At 41.2% G+C, this 18302-nt stretch overlaps 2 protein-coding genes across 5 annotated transcripts in view; one reads left to right on the top strand and one right to left on the bottom strand.

Annotated features, from left to right (window-relative positions):
• The first annotated feature begins 9812 nt into the window (after positions 1-9812).
• The window catches only part of CDC20B (cell division cycle 20B), a 31277-nt gene continuing 22787 nt past the window's right edge, over positions 9813-18302 (top strand). For 2 of the 4 annotated variants that reach the window (XR_014939571.1, XM_015848734.3), the window contains exons 1-3: positions 9813-9954; positions 10178-10248; positions 13738-13830. Coding sequence is in view for 3 of the 4 variants with exons in the window: in XM_015848734.3 (XP_015704220.1) it covers positions 10186-10248; positions 13738-13830 (156 nt within the window). In the remaining variant the exon portion in view is untranslated. Of the gene's footprint in view, positions 9955-10177; positions 10249-11897; positions 12309-13737; positions 13831-18302 lie in introns of those variants that run through there. The other 2 variants (XM_085529480.1, XM_085529481.1) reach the window with 2 other exon arrangements.
• GPX8 (glutathione peroxidase 8 (putative)) lies at positions 12746-16883 on the bottom strand. Its single transcript, XM_015848738.3, has 3 exons — positions 16658-16883; positions 15795-16056; positions 12746-13502 (listed from the first exon to the last, which is right to left on the bottom strand). Exons 1-3 carry the CDS (start codon positions 16862-16864, stop codon positions 13339-13341), a joined length of 633 nt encoding a protein of 210 aa, XP_015704224.1. The 5' UTR covers positions 16865-16883; the 3' UTR covers positions 12746-13338.

The following is an 18302-nucleotide window of genomic DNA, read 5'->3' as shown; positions in this document are numbered from 1 at the left end:
GTTTGACCTGACTGGCTGCCACTGTTGAGGCACAGAGGTTCCTACAGCTGCCACTCACATGGAGATAACTCCCGGAAATTCAGAATCTCAGTTCAGGTATTTAAATGTAGCTGAGTGACAGTGAGAAGCTGCAGCATAGAGATGTAGTGTGATTTGGAACTGGTCACTGCACCCACATGAGGCTAGGTAAGTGACACCATCCCAACATCCTTGCTCAAAACATGGGAAGTTGATCAGAATCTGCATGCTAAAAGGTTTTTTAAATCACTGAATTCTCCCAGAGAAAGACATTTGTGTTCATGGGTACGTTCACATATCTCACTAAAAATAAAGGCATTTCTAAAAAGTATCTTACGATTTCATAGTTTTATATTCTAATATTATGGTTTTGGGGGTCACAGCACTTTCAACCTGTGGAAGAATGGCAAAGCTGATTGAAAAGCTGTTATCACATCTTTTGGACTATACCATGAGTTGTCCCAGAGCATATGTGTGCAGGTAGGAGGAAATGTCATGGGAGGTGGGATGAAGGCCAAACCCCAAAAGCAACAAGTTAATGCACCCAATCATTTCTGAATTATAGGGCTTTGAGGATGAATGTGCTGATTCAGACCATGGCCTTGCACTATCCCACTCTGCTCTCATCAGGGGTTGTTGAGGTCATATGCCCACCTTCCATCCCAGTGTACACTGCCATCATAAACCAAGCCCAAACACATTTTCAAACATGGGCCTCACTGTCAATCCTCACATAAACTGGCATTTTTACTTCTCACTGCTCTATCAGATATCCTTGTAGTGAAAATGTGGGGACTGTGGAGTGGATTAGCCACAGTCAGAGCAGAAAACATTGAAACTGGGGTGGGAATACACTTGCACTGAGCTGGGGAACAGACATGGCTAATACAGGAGTGGAGGGCTCCACCAAAGACTGACAGGTCTGGGAAGGCTGTGACAGAATGAAGGATACCAGGCAAATAATATGGTCTAATAGTGACAGGACAAGCTGGAGCTCAATGGGCTTGAAGGCCCGTTCCATCCTAGGCCATTCAGTGATTCTATGATTTTCTCTTTATTCCTAGGCTGTTTGTCCCATAGAGCTAACAGTTGGTCTCAGACTGTGGGAGATGGAGAGGTCAGCTCAGCCTTGTGGTATGTCAACTCTGATAATGAGGCTCTGAAAAGGAGACAAAACAAGAGTGTTTTGCACCTAGGCATAAGATAAGCTCACTGCTTGTTATGGAACTTACTTGCTTTATAGCCAACGGATTGTTAGTGGAAATGTACTGAATATGAAAGGCTTGCTTAGAAGAGTAAGCATGGAATACACAAGATGATGCACAGCATTTGATCATGATCATCACAGCAATAAAGAAATCTTTAATAAGATAAGATAAAAAGAAATGACATGAGAACCCTGTGCTGTGATGCTAATTCACAACACAGACAGCTCTGCCTTTCTGGCCATATCAACTCGTGGCATTCTTCCGGGGTACAGTAAAAGCTGTGTCAGCATCGTAACCCTGTGCTCATCACCTGCCTTTCCGACCACATCCTGCAGCCCTGGTGTGATGGTGGGGTCAGCTGCTGGGGGTGATGAAGTGAAAGAGGGGAAAAAACATGGGTACCATAGCTGCAAACTGTAAAGCTTTTTGGCATTTTCAAGGTGCAGGTCACTAAAACAGGGGCAGTGGACAATTATAATGTGTATTTTAGCCCCTAAACTGTAGTGCTACTTGTTGTAAAGATGAAATAGAACAATACGCCCATTTCTTCACATCACAGAAAAATTCTTTTTAAATTTGAAGAACTCTCGGAGCAGACAGAGTCAAGATCTGTTGTTATGTGTTTGCATACATTATTTATAAGTAGAGTTCCTTGCCAGCCATGGACTCAACATCTTCAGAATTATTATTTTTTTTTTTGTCTCGTTTTGGGATTTGGGGTTAATGCCAGAATCCACACTTCCCAGAGAAGCTATGAGCCTTCAGAAAGCACTTATAGTCTGTGTCCTGTTACTTTTGTGTGAACTCTTACACACGCTTGACTCAGAAAAAAGGTTGAGCTCATGACAATGTCATCAGGAAAATGCCAGCCTAAATTGTTTATCTTTCTAAGTGCCTAGAAGGAGAAGGGTTATTACACTTATGTGTAGCAGGTGCCATGAAATGATTCACCTTCTCTTAGCTGAAGTGGATTGGACACAAGGAACTTCAGTTTCCACTACTGACAGTGTTACTTGAAGATAAATCGGTATTTGTAAATAGGGAAGGTGGGTTTTATTTTATTTTATTTTACTTCTTACTGTAAGAATAGCCATTTAGCATAACAAAAATAAGCCTCAGCACAAAAGCATTGACTACAATGTACTGAACAGTTTAGCTGTTTAAATAAATAAATGTAATACATATATATTACAGCCCTAACCTCTTTCCATGTAAGTGAAATATTTAGCCAGATTAATTTGTTTATTGTACAGAAGCACACCTCGGAATACTGTCACAATTTTTCCAGTCAGCAGTTACAACACAGATTCTGGGATCCTATGAAAGCATTTGAATAATATCCAACAAATTTTGGGCGCTCAATCAAAGTTACAGAGTTTGAATTTCAGCTTCTGGCATGTGTGGAGTTTCCAGATAAGAGAAGTTCATCTCAGCAGTATCTGCTTTTATTCCTGTATGAAATTTAAGCACCTTGAAAGTGAGAGGAAAGAAAGGAGTGTGGAAATGCTCTAGAAATTTTGATCTGTAACATCAAAACTTCTGCAAAATTAAAAACATGAAAACTGCTGAAGTGTGAATTTGGACAAAGGGTAAAAATGTCAGAAAGAGAGGTGAATCCATATATAAAGTATATATAAAATGTCTTTATTTATTTATTTTTTTTTCCCCAGATTGAATTCTTTATTCTTAAAATCTTTTTTCTTTCTAGAACTTCAACACAGAGCATAGAACATAGAACACAGAGCATAGAACATAGAACACAGAGCATAGAACATGGCAAAGCCACCAGCGCAAGGAGCACTGACCCTGACCTTCTCACAGAAGAGGAATTAGTGACATGGATATTTAGAAAAGCTTTTCCTGATTTCTGAGAAAGCAGATGAGCAAGTTGTAATTTCTTACACAGTTCTGTAACTTACTTTATCACATGTCCAGCATCCTATGTTAAGTATGAATATTTTGAATAAATGAGTGTCTCTGTGGTTTGTGTCTTTATTAGGTACTAAGATATCAACTTGGAAACTCCCATGTTCCTATTCAATCTCTTTGAAAGTTCTGTACTACTCTTCCTGGGCTGTTCATTTATCTCCCACAGCCCCTTCAAAGAAATAAATGAGATTGATGGCCTGCTCTGTGGTCTTTGAGTCAGGCTTATTCAGGATAGGAAGACATGAACTTCACAGATACATCTTCAGTTTTGCTGAAGAAACAACTTCCTTTGAGCTGGAAGCAACCATAGCTGGCTTTTTTTCACTCATCATTTTGCATACATTCACACACTGCTAGTGCAGAAGCAGAGCTTTGGCTGTAAAAATGAGAAACTCTGTTGGTGCCTGTGGAATTGTGTTCACCTAGATCACTAGACAAAAATCAGTCTCAAGTAAGAAGGCAACAAGAACATAATAAAATATTGTATATTCATTATTATAAATGGAGGTAGCAACTGCATTTTCTGTTTTAGAAGACTACTACATACCAGATACTCTTAAAGGAACTGCTAAGACCTTGTAATTAGACTTGATAATCTCTGTTCATCAGAGGTAGACAATACACAATCTAAGAGCTGCATTTCAAAGCTACGTTTGTTTTCTTAACCAGAAGGCCTCATTCAAGATAACCATAAGACATCACGGATTCACGTGCCATTGCTGCAGAAAGCAAAGTTTGCAGGTGTAAGTAGATATTGTTTCAATTCACAACAAATATTGTGATTATGCTGGCATATTGCAAATAGCCAGTCTATACTGCATTCACCAAATAGTCTTAAACAACTGAACTTCCATTTTGCGTACTGGACTGTGTAATTTCACTTGTGTGAATTTAGAGGTGGCTGTTATAGGGCTGCAGACAGGTGCTCTGGTGCAGGGGTAACCCCTCAGTGCCTAACACTTCCTTCAGGCAGCTCAGAATGGAGGTTTCCTTGTTTTGTGTCTGCACCCCACCTCCCCTGGCTCTGTGTAGGGGTCCAAATGTTTAGCATTCTAACCTTAAATGAATCCAAAGAAGAGCTCATAGAACTATTTAGAAGTAAAGAGCGATGCTAAATGCCTGGAAACATTACTTGACATTTGAAGCAGGTCTGTATTATTGCACTGTAAAGGGACAACATAGCCTTCACTGTACCACAACAAAAAAAGATGTTTTTATTATTCTCTAACTCATATCTCAGTTGGAAATAAACAGATGAAGAAGGTTTCCTAACACATTTCAGTTTCAAACGCGTCCTTGGGCATTTTGCACTCTTTTAAAATCGATCGAGTTCTCATAGTGGGTGAATGAAGGCTGCTAGTGATTCAATTACAGATATATTTACTGATTCATGTTTTCTATCATTTTATTTTTGTTTTGTCTGACAGCCCCCAACTCAGCTCAGTTCATATGTACACTAGTATTGTGCTCTTCTCTTTTCTTATGTTATGCAGTTTATTTCTCCTGGTGAAATTCACACAGCAATTTCTTTACCACAGTGGGTCTCTGAATGGACTCAGGAACACAGCGTTACAGAACTGAAGAAAAACCATTCCTCTGAGATGACATGGAATGGAATGCAGTGGGGGGAGAGCATTTCAGACATTGAGGGTGGACAGAGGTGACTATATTTGTACACTGACCATCAAGAAAAGGTTTCAGAAGCTTTCAAGGATGAAAGAGCTGAAATAGATGAACATCCACAATAAAGTCAATAGTGAGTTATGTTATCTGTGATTGCAGGTACTGACATGATCCAAAGACCGTAGTAATCAAATGAAAAGACAAATAACAACAACAACAAGCCCCAGCAAAATATATTATAATGAAAAGCATAGCTCAAAATACAGTCCAACTCAATTCCCCTAATACTGTTTTATTGAACTGAAATGAGATGCCACAGAATTTCAGAAACTTTTGCATAAATGTATTCAGATCAATTTTGGATGGAGAATTTCTTCAATGAAATCGTCTGACCTTTGTGGAACTGTTTTCTTCACAGTCCAGTTGTACTTCACAGATAATTTTGAGTTCATGTTCCAACCTGATGAATTATTGTGAATTGTATTGTTTTATGAAAGCTAAAAGTCACATTAAAACCAGCAATCCTGGAAGTCAAGAGTATTCTGCATTAAAGGCCGAACACCTTACTAAAATGCACCCCTCCAAGCATTATTATTTGGTGATAATCATGAGAACAGTTTTCCATATTCTGAAAACAACCTCTTGTATAACTTGAGCAGATATAAGCTGAAGGACGGAGTCTTGAGTAAATGTAAGCTCAGGAACAGAGTACAGAGGAGACCAAGCTTGTTGTCAAATGAAGATAAGAAAATAGAATAGACGCTATTGAAGATAAAATGGTAAAGCAGGTGCTTCAGCTCAGTGTAAAAGTAGTGAGAACCAGTCTGGGCTACCCCCCTTAAAGGGCTGGAAATTTACAGCTTCCTCCAATGGCCACCACAGATGTTGTTTCCGCCCATGTCCTTGGAATGAAATGAATATATATATGTTCACTATACCTTTAAATATGTAGTCACTGCTTCTCTCAGTGTGCATGTATGGTGGGAGTGATCCCCCATGCATCCAGAGCTGTAATAAAGGGAATACCTGCTTGACATCAATGATTGGGGTGTCCAGTTTCTTTTTTCCCCCTTTTTTCTTTTTTTATCTCCTGTTTTCAAAACAATAAAAACCTTGTATGAGCCACAAACTGACAGCTGACACAAACTCTGACTTGAACTAAAGAGATCTTCATCCGCAGCAAGTCATTGTGTGGCACAAACACACAAAGACCATAAGAATGCATACAGACCTCTCACAGGTCTGTTTTTTTTCTAGAAAATACAGCATATTAGCAGTAACAGATCACAGCAAACAGTGAGCATCTTCAGAATCAGGTTTTTTGTTTTCTTTCTTACCTGCGCAGGGGAGACACTTGGGCTCCTCTTTCTTCTTGTTCAGTGGTTTGCATGTGAAAAAATAATCTTTTCCTGAATGTGGTGCCTCTGCCACAGCTTAATTGTCTGGTGACTTTGTGAAGCTTGCTGTTCATGTTCATGTCCACCTCCAAATGAAAAAATGATATTTTATCTCAGAGTGTGCTAAAGCTGATGGAATCATAGAACCATTTGAATTGGATTAGGGATTCTTAATGGCCATCCAGTCCAACTCCCCTGCAGTGAGAATAGACACCTACAGCTAGGTCAGGTTGTTCAGAACCTGGTCCATCCTGGCCTCCAGGGGAGGAGCACCCACCAGCTTTTTGGGCATCCAGCTCTGTTGCCCCACCACCCTTATCTTAACAAACATTTTTTCTTATACTCAATCTAAATCTACCCTTTTCTAGTTTGAAAGCATTTCCCCTTGTCCTGTCACCACAGACACTGCTAATGTGTCTGTTGTGTTAATGCAACTTTAGATATTGAAACCTAGATACTGAAAGACCGCTCTCAGGTGTCCCAAGAGCCTTCACTTTTCCAGGCTGAACAGCCCCAGCTCTCTGCCTGTTTTTGTAGGAGAGGTGTTCCATTCCTTGGGTCATTTTTCTTGCACTCCTCTGGACATGTTCCAACAGGTCCATGTCTCCTGTAATGAGGATTCTACATTTAGATGCAGTACTCCAAGTGAAGCCTCACCAGCTCAGAGTAGAGGGGCAGGATGACCTGCTTCACCCTGATGGCCCTGCTTCTTTAGATGCAGCCCAGAATATGGCTGGCTTTCTGGGCTGAGCTGGCACATTACTGACTTATGTCCAGCTTCCCATCCACAGGCACCACCAGGTCCTTTTATCAAGGCTGTGAACATCCTTTCATTCCCCAGCTTGTATTGATAGTGTGGGGTTGCCACAATCCAGGCTTAAGACCTTGATCTTGGCTGTGTTGAACCAAAACATATTAGCACTATCTGCTGCCAGAAAGATAAATTACAGTTTCTACATATTTCACGGGAAGGTGCTTAACAGAAATTGAACACTGCAAACCCACATTTCCTGTATGTAAGTGAAATAATGGAGCAATTGGCTGCACGTGTTCCATAATGTGTAGCTTAAAAGAAGAAAAGGCGAGAGAGAAATCAAGACATTTAATCATTTGATTTCATTCTGAAGAAACTTTAGTGAAGTGCTGGTAGTATTTCAGAAGTTACATGGTCTGCTGTGGGCAGCTTTTCTAAAACAAAGTTGCATCATTTACAATTAATTCCCAGTTTGTAAATGGCAATGGAGCTCTCACTTATCACATAATTTCCAAAATATTAGGCACTTCAGGTGAAGAAGTCAGCTTTAAGGATATACTTGACATGGTAAAACTTAACAAACAGCCCAACATGGCATTTTAAACAAGAACAGAACAATTAATGCTTCCCCATGGCACTTCTGCTTATTTCTGGTTTTGGTCTAGCATTGACTTATTTCAGGATTTAGTTATCTAAAATCTGTTAGCAAATCTATAGAATAGTGGTGTTTTGTTTTGTTTTGTTTTGTTTTTTCCACTCGTTAATCACTGTTCATAAGGAGTTTTTATGGAAAAAAGCACAAAATCTTTTCTTTGAACTTGTTTGTAATGTGTGTGTGCATGAATTGAAGGCTGATGAGCAAGAGTCACTGCTTGCAACACTGGTTGCAGTGAGTCACATTACTTTTTCTTGAAAGCCTTTCTCTGCTAATCTCATCTTAACCCTCTTGGATTCTCAGACAGCAGCCAAGTTATTAAGAGTCCTGACATGTTACCAGGTGTCACCCAGGCTGGTAAGGGCCCTTTGCTTGTCATTTTGTTGTTGTTTGTTTGTTTGTTTGTTTTCCCCCAGGCCAGAAAGAGAACAATTTAAGCAATTTAACAATTTAAGATGGGTTAACTCATACGTGGTAAGAACAAGATCACATTTATACAAAAGACTGTCAAGGTTGATGTGTATGTTGCCCCATGTGCAGACAACGAATACATGTTCTCCAAGGGGAGAGTTGCTTTCATTGTACAAATGTATCCTGAAAGTGTCAGAAAACGAGAATAGTTGCTGAATTCCACAGGAGACTTCTGGCAGTGTGTGTAATTGGTTTCTTGCAAAGAGTTACACAGTTACACAGCAATGATTGCTCTCTCCCTCTCTCTTTCTCCTTTCTTTATTTTTTATAAGATTGGTAACATGCCTGACCGACTGTGACAACTGGACAACAGTTTCATAATGGTTATCTTAGATTAAGGGTGTTTCAAGTTGTTTGTTTGTAACATTTCCTCCACTGAAGTTTGATTAATTCTAGCTCTGTTTTATTCAATCAAATGCTTGCTAACCCTAAAGACCTCAGGTTTTTATTCCATTTTGCAGCCATAAAGCTCTCACGTGGTAAATCCATTAAAGCATTGCACTATGAGACAAAATATTCTCACTTAACATTGCACTGTCACCAATTTGCTCATCTTAAAGGTACTTCTCAGTAAGTCTCAGGAAGCTGAAGCTTTGTTAGAAGCCCTGGGAGTGGTCTGGTAGGTAACTGTTGGACACACTTTGCTTGGGTTTTGGGTATGTGTGACCTGTTACCTTCAGCTGGCTCTGCAACACTTGCCAGCGCTGCCTCCAGGCAGTGACTGCACGGAGAAGTGTTGGCTGGCGATGTTTGCTTGAGTATTATTCGGGTAAGAAGAGTTCATCTTCAGTTAAATGAACACCTGAGTGTTGCAGGCAAGTGTTTGTGGAGAAAGTCTGGCAGTGCTCTCCTTATTGTTTATTTTACACAGGTTGTGACAATGATTCTGAGTGACTCAGACACTTGGTAGCATGCATGTCCTTTGCTGTCTGCTTACCAATAGCAGTGAGATTACAAAATGACACTTCTGAAACAGTTTTTTAAAGTAATGATGTTGATGCACTGGAACAGGTTCCCTGGAGAGGTGGTGGATTCCCCACCCATGAAGATATTGGAGGCCAGGCTGGGCTCTGAGCAACCTGATGCAGCTCTGAGTGTCCCTGTTCACTGCAGGGCAGTTGTACTGGATGACCTTTAAAAGTCCCTTCCAATTCGAATGGTTCAATGATTCAATGATTCTAACGTTAATTCTGAAACACAGAAGTTAGAATGAGGAAAAATGGGCTCCCTGTCATGCTGTGTGTCCCTCAGCTCTCGCTGTTAGAGAACTGAATTGGTGTAACTGCACAAACTGGAGCCTATGACAAAAGCCGACAGACTACCGCTCTGAACTTTGAATAAAAGCCATAAGTCTGTTGGTAACAGCTCCTCTCCCCCGCTATCTCTTCGGATTCCACTAAGCCCTGCTCCAGCAGGGTTCCAAGGCCAAACAGCCAGCCCTGAGAAGCAGCTCTGTGCGCACCGAGCCCCCTGTCCCGCCGGCATCACCACAGGGACGGCTGAGCGCCTCGCCGTCGCCCCCGCCCGGCACTGGGGTCCCGCATAGCGGGTTGCGGCTCGCTCCCTGCCCGCTGCCCGCCCCCGGGCGGACCCCGCCCGCCTCGCTACTCGCTCCCCGCTGCCGTTGGGGTCCCGCCGCTCCGCGCTCCTTTGCCGCTACCGCCGCTCCTTGGCGCCGCCGCGTCCCGCCGGCGGGCAGAGCCGGGCCGGGTTGGGCCGGGCCAGCATCGAGTTCCCGCCTCGCCGGCCGCACCCGGGGACACTTAAAGAGTGAGTGCGGGCAGGTTGGGTGGCACTGCTTCCCCGGGGACATCTGCCGACAACGGCCTGCACACACCTGAACGCCGAACCGCTGCGGGAGCCCGGCGGTCAGGGCGCTCACCTGGACGGCTCAGGCAGGTCCGCAGGGGTGAACCGGGGAGGAGGAAAGTCTGCCGGGGGGAGGGTGAGGGCGGGGGGTACCGGCTGTGGGTACGGTGCATGGGGTACCAGAGCCCGGCGAGGATATGGGGCTGCAGGTGCCCGAGGACTGCACCTGTCCGGGGATGGAGGGTGGAGGGTGAGGAACTGCTGCCCCTGGGAGCCCTGTGTTCACGGAGTGCTGTGCCTCGTTTTTTTCAAGGAAGAGTTATGAGTGTGCTCGGAAAAGACCTTGTGTGGACGAGGGAGCGAAACCTACAGGAAGTGGCTGAGGTAAGGGCAGAACAGATGTTTGCTCTTGGCTGCTTAGTGCTCCTTTTCTGTATTTCTGGGGAAGGGAAAGTAGGAGGCTCTAGAATGTGATTGTGAGACACAGGGATTACAGGTTTTTTACTTTCTTGTTAATGCTTACACCTTCTTAACTTCACATTTGCTATTAATTCAGTTTGATACAGAACATCTACCTCAGTGTCTGGCTTCAGCATTGCTTCCAAGGGCTTTCCATCAGCATAAGTGCTGGGGGCAAAGTGTTACCTCCACCCACCCTGAGCTTGAGTCTTGGGGTCTTCAGGCTTTCCTCATATCTGTAAATGGAGGCACAGTGTGCTTCTACACCTGAGATTAATTTGTACTATGAAGTAATCAGCAATAATTGTTATTTCAGTATGAGAAAATCTACTCTAGATTAGACTCCAGGCTCATTTAGTGCCAGGCCTGGGCTCCTGCAATGACCGATGTGGTTGCTCATGGACAAACAGGACAGAAACAAGTGTGTGTAATACAAAGTGGAGATAACATACTGGTGCTTGTGAGAGTCTGTTCACAACAATTTTCTGATCTTTTTCTTTTTGACAGTCTGGGGTCTGGTTCTTGTCAAACTTCACATAGGTTTTGTGCTACTACTGTACTACAAGTCTTAACAAATCAGAAATTATCTGTGCCATGAAGGCATTTACTGCTTGCATATGTATATGTATGTATACACACTCTTGAGCATGAATCTCAAAAGAGGAAATGGTGCTGAATTGAGGTAATCAATGAGATCTGTCTTCTAGGCACGAGAAATCTCACGCTGCATGGACCCCGTGGCTGGAAGGCAGTGTGCTGTTAGTGACCGCTGTGCTGAATGGAGCAGTCGCTACCACACTGCCACCTGCTGCAGGGACAGACTACAGCAGTTTGGAGGCGGGCACTGTGGTGCGCGTTAGGGATCTGATTTCCAGCAGCGCAGGTGGTGCCTCTGTGTGCGGTGGGGTGGCAGTGTATGTTAGCTGTTTGGAACTCTTGACATCAGCTAACATGCAGCTGCTATCCTGCTCCACATACCTTTAGCATCAAACCGGAGAGTGCTGCTTTTATGTGTAGAGTCTTTTGCATTGTCTTGATTGATTCTTCTTCTTTTAACTACCTGGCTATATCTGAAAAAATAATCATCTTTGCATTCCACAGGAAAAAAAGAGAAGTCAATTTTAGAGTTTTTCTTCTCCACTTGCTCCACAAAATAACTTAATTTGTGACCAAGGATGTCCTAAAAATCTGCACCAGGAAGCACAATTTGAGTAGGAAATAGCAGGTTGTGGGCTGTGAGCAAATTGATTCTTCTGATTCATATGACACTGCAAACTTCTATCACACATACTGTCACAAGCAACATATTATTACCTTTATCGTAATCTTGGCACTTCATAGATTGCAAAAGAATCTGTTTATCATAGGAGCATCCAAACGAAGCAATTAATGTGCCTTGTAAATCCTCTAAATGAATATCTGTGGAAAAGAATAGTAGCAGTGTTTGTGGAGCTCTGCAGAGTTGGTGTCCACCTAGTGCTGTGTGTGGTGATTAGGCAGTGTACTGTTAGTTTGCTTGCTGCACTTCAAGTACCAGCAACTAACTACACTGCTGCATTAACACATCACTGTGTCACTACTGAAACAAGAATGCAAACGCTGTTGTTACAAACACCTCATCAGGTCCTTGGCTGGTATGGAGCCCTATGCCAGCTGAAAGAAGGTTTTGCAGTCTGACAGAATTGATAAAAATATGTTTAACTGTGTTTTGCACAATTATGTAGCTAATCAAACTGTTTTCTGACAATTCTGCTAACTTAAGTCAGTGACTTTAGTAAAACTTCAGGTTTTGTGTCCCATGTGGATGTTTTTTTTATGTCTGCTAATGTGACTGTTACATCGCTTCAGGTGAAGAGGTGTGTGTGATTCCAGCTGAGGAGAAAACCTACTTAAGTAGGAACTGGCAGAAAAACAATGGCTCTGATTCACTGAAACTTAGGTCCTTTGATGAAAAAAATGATTGAAAATGAGCAAAAGTGGGTAGGGTAAGAAACATCTGATGAACTACAGGCTCTTGTGTGTTGGTGAATTCCACTCTGAACTGGTGACCTTTCAGCTTACACTTAGGTGTAAATAAAATAATCTGTGTGAAACTTTCTCCCCCTTTTCAGCTTCTATTTTGAGGCTTATTCTAATAGGTGGCTGGGGTGCATGTATTGGACAGCCTCAGAAAGCTGTGCTAGCTGATGTCTTTTAGGATGCTGTGCTGTTGATTTTTGTTGCCCTTTGAATCCTACCATAAGCACTCATGTACATGCAGAAAGGCCCTATCTGCATCCATGTCAGAAAACTGGAAATCCAGCAGATGAGCTGGCAGCCAAGGCCCTGCACTGCAGTGCAAATGTATGGAGAAGGCTGAGGAAGATAAGGGTATTGCTGGAAAAATGAAATGAATCATAATACACAAAGGCAGGCAAAGAAATATTTTTGCATTTTTTCTTTTACTTCTCATAATCTTATTTTCTATGTACAGTTTTTTACAACTAAGTTGACAGTTTCACAATTCAGACATTTTCATCTGTCAATATTATAAAGCTGGTATGGTCAGCTGCATTTGTGTCTATAAACCCTGGTATTATGGTTCTCAGTCCCATGTCCTTCAGTCAAAATGGCTACGTGTTAATTGAGAATCAAAACGTATTTTCACTGGTAAATGGAAAATGAAATTTTCTGGTACAAGTACAGAGTAATTCATCACCAGCCCTATTCCTTTTAGCTATCTGCCTGCTGATGGCAATTGTAATTAGCTCCTGTTAACAATTTAAAGAACTGCATGTAAACTGAAGGTCCATTCTTGCAATGTTTTGATTGCCTTGCCATTTTCAGTAATCTCAGTGGTTCTCAAGGCTGTTACAGAAGTCATCCCAACTTTAAATGACATAGTGTAGCTGAAAATACTAACACCAAAATTAAAAAATATATCCCCTGATAGTTTTTCTTCTAGCAGCATTTCCCAGGAATGTAGTAAGGTTGTGCATCTGTGCCACTGAATGGATTCACAAAGTGAACGGTTTTTCAGAGGTCTTCCCTTTTTTTCATTATGATCTGTCTGATTAATGATGCTACTTCTGGCTTGATACTTTCCATGGGCTCTTCGGGTCTCCAGAATTTTACAACTTTACCCTCAGGGCTGACAAGGTATTTCCAGAAATTCCAGCGAGGTTCTTTTTTTGAAGAATCTGTAAGAATGGCAGAAGATAATTTTAGTGACTCCCTTTCCCTTGTAATTGTTTCATTATCCTGCAGCAATTCTTCATGTATTCATTTTGAAGTAATCCCATCTTGTTCTTTGCTAGAACTTTCACTTCATTGAAATCAATGAATATGACCATGTTGAAAAGTAAGAAGTGAATCGTATTCTCCCCACAGGTGAAACTGTTCAGAAGAGTCTAATTTTACTATCCTGTTTTACAGGAAGGATATTGGATTACACACTCACTGGGGAATCCCCAGTTTTATGTGGGTTTATGGAAAGTGAAATGGGAGCAGGAAGCCATAATGTTGATGGTGAGTTAACTCAGCTCATTCCATCCCATGAAATTAAACCCTACTGGTAGTGTTGCTGCCATTAATATCTGATAATTTCTGAATGATCAGAAATCAGAAACTGTATGACTCCTAGAGGAGTCAGAAAGCAATATGTTGCCTCTGGTTTTGTCATTGAGAGTCTCACAGATTTTAAAGGAAGTCTGTTTTTGAGAGAAGAAATATGAGAAAACTAGAAGATTTTGATTAGGGAACATGGAATAGTGATAAATTTTGCCCTTGGTCTATACTAGTAATGTTATGATTGCAAGAGGACTCTATGGTAATCAGTGATTCAGAGATTCTGACCCAGCTAGTAACGATATCTTCAGAGACTTGTTTTTTTCAAGAATCAGTCTTTAGGTGCCATAATCCCATCTTCAGATACTCTTTCAGTGATTGTTAGTGTATATGAATATTTTGAGTACAAATGCACAGGATATGGAAGGATGATGCTACAGATGTTTCACTTGCCCAGCAAAATGTCTTGCTGCTGCTATGAAAGTAATGAGAAGTAGTTGTGTGAAGGCCCTGACACCATATTCTACTATCAGTGAATTCTTATTTGCATTGAGCTATCTGGCAGTGCTGGAAAAATGCTAAGTAACAGTCACAGTCAGAAGGAGCATGAAGATGGTCAGCCTTCTGACTGTCAAGACAAGCAAATGAAGGACAGTTTCCTCTTTAACTGAAGATGCACAGTAATTTAATATGAGCCAGTATAACTCAGAAACAAGAAAGGTGTTATTTCAAAATGCGTGAGTATCAGAGTATCATGTATGTTAGAGTACTGAATGTGTGAATATAGCAGACCTGGTTCTGTGTAAATATTAATATCTGACACTGGAAGTTAATATCTGGATCCAGTGCCTGGCTTCATCTCACCCAAATCTAGCACCTACTTGCCCTAGTCTTCTCTGTAATGAGCAGAGAGGCATCTCCAGAGTGCATTCAGTAATTCCACTAGATGATGGAGAAACTCATAACAGTGAGGGTTTGCCTGATATGTTTAGTGACATGCCTAAGAGAAGATAGGAAGAAATGCAATTCAGATGACAACAGCCACTACTTAAGAGTCTCCTAAATGAGGTGGACAATTATAGTAATTTTCGGGAATGTAAACAGAGACTATAGGAAGAAGAAAAGGGCTTAAGTGGTTTAAGACATTTCATTTAAATGTTGATACAGTTTTTTGACAAGAGGAGCTGTGAAGAACTACAAAAGGCAGAGGGCTACCTGAGTCTCTCATAGGACTAGTGTAATTATTTGGAGAAGCACCTGTAACTTGGTAGCTTACAGGTACTGGCCTAGGTAGCTGTGATCCCATTTGTGAGCAGGAAGATGCAATGCATGTTTGGGTCTCCTTCTTGGGTGTCATAGATACAATACAAATTAATGCGAATCAGTGGTTATATATCCTACTGTATATTCCTGGTTTACATTACTTATAAGTTAGACATATGACTCTTTGCTAAAGGAGGATTTTCTCATCTGCATGTTTTTATGTTAAAATTTCCAGCAACATTAAGGCATTATTAGTTATATGCCTCTGTGTTGGAAAAAAAAAATACCAGCAAAACAAATCTTTCTAACAAAAGTCATATAATCTGAAATAGGATTTTATAGGTGGTTCAGACCTTTGAATTAAGGTTTATATGTCCATCACCATATGTTTCTATCCAGGCTGGTCCACAGTAAGATGTTTTTATCATCAGTGAGGAGAAATGGATGCTTTCAGGGTACATATTTTCTGATTTTTTTTTTTTTTAAATTTTTTAAATATCCACACTAAAATGAGATAAGTTTTGTGCAAAAAATGTCTTTTTATCTCCATAGACTACGAAGACAAATAATGTATGCATGCTCAAGCTGGGCCTGTTAAACTCTGGACTTGAAGAAGACTATCATGCTTATATGCAGCTCAGCGGAGGAAATAAAATATTTACCTATTAAAAATTTAAAGGCAGGCTCTGCTTCTGATCCCAGGATCTTGATTTTGTGGAAAACAGGGAAGGTTACTCCGTAGTTCCCTTTGGCAAAAGCCTCTATTTCCAGGCTTGAGCCGGGCTCTGATTCTCCAAACTGATTGCAGGGGAAGGCCAGCACAGTGAAGTGGGAGGGACCAAACTCCCTGTGTAGATCTTGCAGAGCGATGTAATTTTTGTCTGTGTGTTGGCAGTAACTTGCCACGTTTACAACCAAAGTTGCCTTTGGAGAAATAAAGTGAGAATACTGAGAAAGAGACTGGAGGTGGCACAGAGATTTCATTAAGCCTTAACATGCGATATCCCCCTACCAGCATTGTTCTGCCTGGGAGCTAGACAGAATTTCTCGGATCATTATTTCCTTAAGCTGATAAGAATGATAGCAACTAAAGCATTTATTTTGAGATGTCGTGCTTTAAACGTTCAGTATATGGATAAACTTGAAGCTTTCAGTTTTAAGCATGAAGAAAACCGGTGTATTTAGAGCAGACATTAAAGCCATATTTCTCAGATATACCTTTAATATTCAACAGAACATGCTACCATTCTTAACTAACATCAAAATGCATAAATTCAATTTCAAGACTATATTAATTTATGATGAGTAAAACATATTTCTTTTTTTCTTTTATTAGTTCTAATAGTTGATTCTGGAAGCAGGCCTAGAAAAAATAAATTTCTCTCTAGTTTAGTGTTTCTTTAGCAGGAATTTAGCACAAAACTCTGCTGTAAGTTCCCACAACAATCCGTTTTGTTTACCTAGAAATGGACATCTGCTTTTCAATGAAGAATCAAAGAAAATACATAAAGAAGTCGTAACTTACTTTCCCTCTGTACTTCTCCAAGGAAATGATTCTTCCGCGTGAATCCTTGATTTCAAAAGAATAAAAATCTTTAGTTTTAGGCTTAAAAAATCTGAGCTGCAGAAGGCAGAGGACTGCTGTACAAAAAAACATGGACAGAAAAACAACAAAGACTCTAGCTTTGGGCACTGAATATTTCAGAGGATAGGCGGTGGTGAGAGGCTCCATTTTCGAAAAGATCGGAGTCAGGGCAGGCCTGGTATGTGAAGGAGGAGCTGAAATATGAAACTCAACTCAGACTAAAAAGGACAAGCTGCTCATTTTGTCACAGTTTCAGAAGCAGCCGTTTCGCTTCACAATGCCTCCGCTGGCCTTCACAATGCTTGGTAAAGTATGTAAATGCCCCTTGCTAGGAAAAAATAAATAAATAAAAAGGCATGTTGCCATCACCTAAGGATGCTGATTGCTCTGTTTGGCCAACCTTTGTGGACCACTGTATCACCCTGCATGCTGCCCTGAGGAATTGCCCTGGAGCCTTGTTTGTGTGTCTGTAATGCGGCTCTGGCATCCTATGGGCCCCTCATGTGTCTCTGACACAGTCAGACAGGCCTGAGTTGGAGCAATCTGGGGCCAGCTGTGCATGTAGGCAAGTAGAAATACAGAAGCCTGTCTGCAGCCTCTGCTTTGCCTCTTAACAGCTGCCATGTGACAGAGGCAGGTTTGTATTATTTTCACAAGTAGGGAGAAAAAAGGTTGTTTATAGGCTGGCTTAAGGAAAGAAGAATGATTTTTCTTACATTTGGAGCGACACAAAATTGGTGATGGATTTTTTGTTTTATTTTATTTTTTTAATTGCTACAGCCTACTTGGCTGTTAGCTATGTGGAGATGAGAAGATGGAAGGCCTTCACAGGAGCAGAGTTAGCTGAGAGTTTCAGATCTAAGCTGTGTAGCTCCAAAGGTATTTTGTTGAGGCAATTGTAAAATACACTCTTTAACAGTCTTTTTTCATATCTCCCCCTTGTTTAGGTCTTCTATCTTTCCTTCTGTACATTCCGTTTTCTCTCTCATTTTGCAGGATTTTTATCCTTATGCTCTTGTTAGTGGACTTTTCAAAGCTATCGTCATCTTTCAGCCCCTGTTGCTTTGTAAGTCCCTGTTAACTTTCTTTTGCTCCTGGTCCAAACTACCACTGAAGAATGATTTCTGCCTCGTGTTTTGCCTTTCACTCCACTTTTAATTCTGCACTCAGAGACTACATTTTTAGGGATGAGGTGAGAACAGGAACTTTGAAAAGGTGAAACCTTGAGTGTGTCTGTTGCTTTTCAGTGGCTTTGGTATCACCTCAATTTCATATGATTTGTACAGTATCATCATGGAATGCTGAAATTTCTATCATGTTCTCTAAAGAGATAAGCTGCATGTTTCTTTACATTAATGAGAGTCTACAAAGAGTTTCATACTGTTCTGTATGACAGAGAGATGCCTGAGAGATAGTATTACTATAATTCAGTGCTTACATGGATGTTTTCTGTGACCTGGGCATACATGAGGCTTGAAGTCAGCCTGGCCTGAGCCTTAAGAGCATGGTGTTCTAGCGGAGGGGACAGAAGAAGATCAGAAGTGTGTGCTGAAATGAACAAAACTGTGGTCTGAAAGCAAACACA

The sequence above is a fragment of the Coturnix japonica genome, chromosome Z (assembly GCF_054131305.1).
Source record: "Coturnix japonica strain WE chromosome Z, WE-NBRP24, whole genome shotgun sequence".
Classification (NCBI taxonomy): Eukaryota; Metazoa; Chordata; class Aves; order Galliformes; family Phasianidae; genus Coturnix; species Coturnix japonica.
Note: the sequence above shows the minus strand (reverse complement) of the source record. Positions and strands in the feature narration are given on the sequence as shown.